The sequence below is a fragment of the Gastrolobium bilobum genome, unplaced genomic scaffold, assembly GCF_033153095.1.
Source record: "Gastrolobium bilobum isolate Gb01-03AN ecotype WA unplaced genomic scaffold, APGP_CSIRO_Gbil_v1 utg27518, whole genome shotgun sequence".
Lineage (NCBI taxonomy): Eukaryota > Viridiplantae > Streptophyta > Magnoliopsida > Fabales > Fabaceae > Gastrolobium > Gastrolobium bilobum.
The window spans coordinates 66,994-73,029 of record NW_026895280.1 but is presented as its reverse complement, the minus strand read 5'-3'; the positions used below and the strand labels follow the sequence as shown (position 1 = coordinate 73,029).

The 6,036-nt window shown below is 28.7% G+C and overlaps 1 protein-coding gene across 1 annotated transcript; it reads left to right on the top strand.

Annotated features, from left to right (window-relative positions):
* Positions 1-2,058: 2,058 nt before the first annotated feature.
* On the top strand, positions 2,059-5,872 carry LOC133303978 (F-box protein PP2-A13-like). The gene is made up of 3 exons (XM_061503953.1): positions 2,059-2,536; positions 2,660-2,778; positions 5,259-5,872. The coding sequence occupies exons 1-3, from the start codon at positions 2,213-2,215 to the stop codon at positions 5,680-5,682; spliced, it is 867 nt and encodes a 288-aa protein (XP_061359937.1). The 5' UTR covers positions 2,059-2,212; the 3' UTR covers positions 5,683-5,872.
* Positions 5,873-6,036: the final 164 nt, after the last annotated feature.

The following is a 6,036-nucleotide window of genomic DNA, read 5'->3' as shown; positions in this document are numbered from 1 at the left end:
TACCAGTGGTGATTGGTCGAAGCCCCACAATGAGAAACATACTTGCCCCATTAGCATGCATATAGCGGAGCAACCAGCCCCGATTCTTCTTAGTATCGTCATTTTTGAAGAGATTTAAAGCTTTAATCTCATAACCTGTCTCAGATCGAATTAGTCGTGAAACGGTGAACTGATTGAAATATTTAACAAGAAAAAAAAAACCTGTATAAGAACCTAAAGGATCATAACTGCATATTAAGCGTCAATGCATTGCTGCATTAGAAGCATATATTGAATCAATGATATCAATACCGAATATAACATTTATTGAAAATATTCTATGCAGAATTAACCACTTTCTTGATTTAGAGATATGTTATTGTATAGATGTGATTATTTTAATTAGATACATATACAAAATAATTTGAATTAAGCTAAAGTTATTATTATTTGAAAAAAACTTCATTTTCATCCCTCGTGGTTTAATGAAAAATCACTTAACCACATATTATTTCAAACTTATCATTCATATTTATTGTGGTTAAATAAGTTTACCATTTAATCCCTTGTAATTTTAAACATTCATTTACGCTCATCGTAGTAACAAAAATATATCACTAAGACCCTTATGGTCTTATAAATATAAAATTCTTTATTTTTTTAACCTTTATTTATATAATTGTGATATTATCAAATGATTTTTTAATAAAATTAATTATTAATGATTAAATTTTAAAAATATTTATATTTATTTATTTTGAAATTATTTTAAACATCATCTTTAATTTTTTTAGTTATGAAAAAATATATATTCAAAATTAAGAATATTATTCAAGATAAATTAAAGATGTATTAGTTAAATAAATTATTATTTTTTAAATATTATAACAGTATCAAATAAATAAATAATAATACTTGACTTAAATTTATTTTTATGATAAAAATATAAGACCACAACATTTAAATATGTATCATCTAATGAATTTAATTTAAATAAAATAAAATAAAATATTTATTTTTATTGTGAATCAAACGTTTATATGATACATTTAAATAAATATTATATATATATAGGTAAAATTATTTCTACAGCAGCTTTACGTACTATAATGATAGGTGTAAGATTATGATTTCTCACATTTAATACTTTTATCTTTTGTATGATTATTATTTCTCACATTTAATATATATAAACCCCCCACACACACATATATATGTGTGTATATATATATATATATGTGTGTGTGCGCGCGCGTGCGTGCTTATGTAAAAGATCAAAAAAGGGTTTAAGTAATACATTTTTTATAATCACAATGGATATATATAATATTTTGAAATCACAAGGGATTGAATGATACATTTTTATAATCACAATGGATCTAAGAGACAAATATAAAAGCATAGCGATAAAGTGATATACCATATAACCACATGTGGTGAAAATGAAATTATTCCTTATTATCTTGATATATTAAAGCCAATAGTTATAATTTGTTAATCCAATCAATCTAAGTTATTATTATTTTGATATGTTAATCAATATCAACCATTATGATTTACTAATTAAATATTTAGGGATGCTAATCAATGTTAATAGTTCAAATCAATCTTCTAATAACACTCACACACATAATTTGCCCAATAATATTTAATACATACTTATAAATACAAATAAAATCATGTTAAAATATTAAAGAAATTTCTTTTTAGTTGACATTTACACAGATATTTTATAACTTGAATTTGTTTAATGTTGAGTATTGCATAAAAAATGAATAAAATAAACTTTTTAGTAAGAAAAGCTTATCTCTTATATAGATATACACACGTGAAAATTAAATAGGCGCGTAATCTCCACACATGATGAAAATACTTGAGGATACAATTTAATACTTGAGGATATTATTCCAGGCGCATAATCTGCATAATCTCGGTTGGAATTGGAACTTTGGAAACCAATGGACAATTAAGAATTTCACTTTATACCTTTTCCCTCTCACACACACACTCCTTACCTTTCTATTTTTAAAAGCTAAAGTCAAATCAAATCGTGCTGCTTCTGCAAATGCTCTCTTCTTAATCCATAGCACACCTAGAAAAATGGAAGCACCTTCTTCATCATCATTTATTCTTTATCTTCTCCTTCTTTACTTTTGAACCAAACCCTTTTCACCAGAGTCTCTGATTCCATTTCTTCAACTTAATATATATACTTTCTGTGTTGTTTTCGTTTATGGGGGCTGCTATTTCTTCAACAGCTAAAAAAGATGAAGGGTCTATTTGTCAATCATCAAGGCCTAGTCTTGGTGATATCCCAGAGAGTTGCATCTCCTCTCTGCTCATTTATTTTGATCCACCTGATATCTGCAAATTGGCAAGAGTGAACCGTGCTTTTCACAGAGCTTCCTCTGCTGATTTTGTATGGGAATCAAAGTTGCCACAAAGCTACAAGTTTCTTGCTAATAAAGTTCTCGGTGAAGAAAATATTTCTGCTATGACTAAGAAAGAGATTTATTCAAAACTGTGTCTACCCAATCGATTTGATGGTGGTACCAAAGTATGTTGCTCCATCTTATTCTTATGGTGTGGATCTCTGTTCTTCATTAGTATAGCTAATTAGCCACTTCAATTATTAACATTTTCTTCTTGGGTTTGTTCCTTTTTCCGGTGATTATTATAGGAAGTTTGGATGGACAAATGCAGTGGACAAATTTGTTTGTTCATGTCATCAAAGTCCTTGAAGATAACAGGAATAGATGATAGAAGATACTGGAATTATATTCCAACTGAGGAATCCAGGTTAGATATTTTAATGTTTCCTTAACTTATACATTTGAGAATTTCATGTTGTTCTTGTTTAATTTTATGTTGAATTCCTGAATTGAAGGTTAAGGTTTTGAAATGTTTCTGGTCAAAGCATTTGTCTTGACTCCCGAACCGTGTCTGTTGTCTGCGTTTTCCTAGACTTGCTTGTGTTTACAGAAACTTTCTAGTCCGTTGAAAAGTATTTATTTTCATATTTTTCCTCTTTTATGTAGAAATTTGATTAAAATATATTGTTTCTTATTTTCATACTTTTTTTTTTCATAAGAAGTAACATTGTTGAAAATGTATTATTATACTACTTTAAGAAAATTTACTGATTAAAGCAGTTTTTTTAAAACAAAAAACTACTTATCGTTAACTTATACGAAACAAAAGTAAGAATTTTTAACATATCTGACTAGGAAATAATGTTTGTCTTTTTACATGACATAATTTATATTATTTTACTCTTACATAGAGGTGAGACTCACATCTTTAATTTTTTTTTTTGTCCACTCTCTCTCTTTCATAATTTATCTTTTTTTCTTACTTAAAATGACACAACTTTACATTTTTTTCATGTGGATATGATGCAAAAGAATATGAAAATAAAACGTGAATATGGTAAGAATATATATAATAAAAATATCGACTTGTTTTAAAAAATATTTATGGAAAAAATCTACTTTTTTATAAGATTCGTTTTTTGCGGTCAATGTAAATAAATTATATACTTATCTACATTGAGTCTAAAATGATGTCGTTTTGGGACGAAAATTAAAGTATTTTTGTATTTATAATTTATTTCAGAATTATAATAGTCTTTTCATTATAATTATTTAATCTTTCAACTAAAAATAACATCATTTTGAAAGTGAATATAAATGACTTATCTACAATATTTTCACTGTACAAACATTACAGCCCTTTTTTGTATTCTATAAATGAAATAGTAATTTGCCATATATATTTCACGAAATTTAAATATAAAAAAAGTTCGGTGTGCTAAAATATCATTTACATTATTTTCATTGATATAAATAAGGAGAATATTAGTCTTATGTTACTAGGAGTAGTTCTCTCATGTTGTAGAGAGAGTTTAAGTGAGACCCGCTATTAAAAAACAAAAAAGAAAAAGAAAAAAGAAGGTATGCGATTTTCGAAGTGAGAAAAAATGAGATAACTATCTTATGTGAAATGCGAATAGTATTTTCCTAAAAATAATGATCTCTAAATTATTATTTAGTGTAAAACTTATTTGAGACATTTACCCAAAATAAAATTTTTATTAAACGAAGCCGGAATGCTTGTCGTGTTGGACAACTCCTGAATACTCCTTAGGCACTCTTTGTGCTTATTTATTTATTTATATTGAAAAACATCCATTATTAGTTGTAGAACTAGATATTTTCCATAAATTACGGTGGAAGCGTTCATCTGATAATTAAGTCCTTTAAGATAGGAATTTCTTAACGAGTGGGCAATGGTTTTAAAAGCCTGCGGGCAATTCCATTTGATTTACCATATTCTGGCAAATAATGCTTTCGTGGTCAATGGTTAATATCTTATCTGTAATTGTAGAAAAGAAACAAGAGTGCAATCAATCTACACTTAGAATATATTATTGAAATAGCTGAAAAGGACTTCTGTTTATGGGAGAGTAATGTTAAGTAATTGCATAGATTTTTTGTGATATGTCATGTCAATACAGAGAAGCAAGATCATATTCTTTGCATGTATTGCTTGCAACAAAAGCGTCTTTGGCCATTTATTTATTATTTATTCCTTCCATGCTTTTATCAGTATGCGCATTTTACTTGCCAGGAGAACTTTCTATCAAAGTTATAAAATGCGATTCTTAGTTATATTATTATAGCTTTTCTTGGAATCTATGCAATTTGTATGTAGAAAGGTATAACTTTCGGGGGGCATGTCCTCTCTTTGTGTGCTTAACTTGACACGGAAAAATCTAATATACTATCGTAGTGTATACACGCATGACCCAACCAATAATAATATAATACATATGCTCGTATATTTCTTGAAAAGAGAAAAAAAAAAAAATTAACTTTAATATTATGTTTATATATTTCTAGTCTATAATTTCATTTTGAATGAGTCATACTCAATCTAACAAGAGAAATGTTTTCTTATTCCCTGATAAATATGGATTCCAACTCCTAATTTCATGGCTTTTACAGATTAATATGAATTTCATTATGTGGTCGATAAGCGATTTAGGAAAAATGAGCACAAAACATTAAAAACAACTACATAATATTATTTGCTTATGTAATTCTAGAAACTTATTAACTCTCTCATGAAAGATAAACACTGGAACTGGGTTTGTGGTAAGATGTTCAAGTAATTGACAAAATAATAGATACAAATATCTGTTAGTAAATTATCCGTACTGTTGAAATTAATTTGAAATTATGAAATGGTAAAATTGTTAATTATTTTTGTACATGCAGGTTCAAGAGTATTGCATATCTTCAACAAATGTGGTGGGTTGAAGTGGTGGGGGAGCTTGAGTTTGAATTCCCAGTGGGGAGTTACAGCTTAATTTTCAGACTCCAATTGGGTAAGGCCTTCAAAAAATTGGGCCGGCGCGTGTGCAACGTTGATCAAGTGCATGGCTGGGACATCAAGCCCGTCCAATTCCAACTCTCCACATCGGACGGTCAGCGTTCACACTCAGAGTGTTACTTGCATGGGCCTGGGGAGTGGGTCTATTACCACGTTGGAGATTTCGTGGTAGAAAAGCCCAATGAAACAACAAACATCAAGTTTTCTTTGGCCCAAATTGATTGCACTCACACCAAAGGTGGCCTCTGCGTAGACGGTGCCATAATTTGCCCAACTAAGTTTAGAGAGACACTAAAATTTTTTAGCTAGCTATTATGCTTTACACAGTTTAATTAAGCACTTGTGTAAGAAAGAGAAAAAAAGGGGTATTGTTTCGAGAATATTCCAGTAGCCCTTGTTTTTAGGTGGGATTGACTGTTCTTCTCTTTCTTAATGTGTAGGAATTACGAATGTGAAATAGAAGTTGCTAACTCGTACAGTTGCTATTCAGAGTAATTTGTTGTGATATATTTTATTTGGGATTAATAGTAGATACTTTTATCTCCTATCTAAGATTTATGTGGGGTTATATGAAGAGAAAAGAAAGAAAGAAAAAAACATCATCCTCACATACTTTTATGTGTGTATAAAAATAAAATTATTTATATGGTTGGTTTCTCATAC

Bases quoted from the DNA above. Each gene is read 5' to 3' on its own strand.
- LOC133303978 (XM_061503953.1), top strand. From the start codon at position 2,213: ATGGGGGCTGCTATTTCTTCAACAGCTAAAAAAGATGAAGGGTCTATT. The intron at 2,537-2,659 runs GTATGTTGCTCC...TGATTATTATAG, and splicing joins GATTTGATGGTGGTACCAAA to GAAGTTTGGATGGACAAATG. The intron at 2,779-5,258 runs GTTAGATATTTT...TTGTACATGCAG, and splicing joins ATTCCAACTGAGGAATCCAG to GTTCAAGAGTATTGCATATC.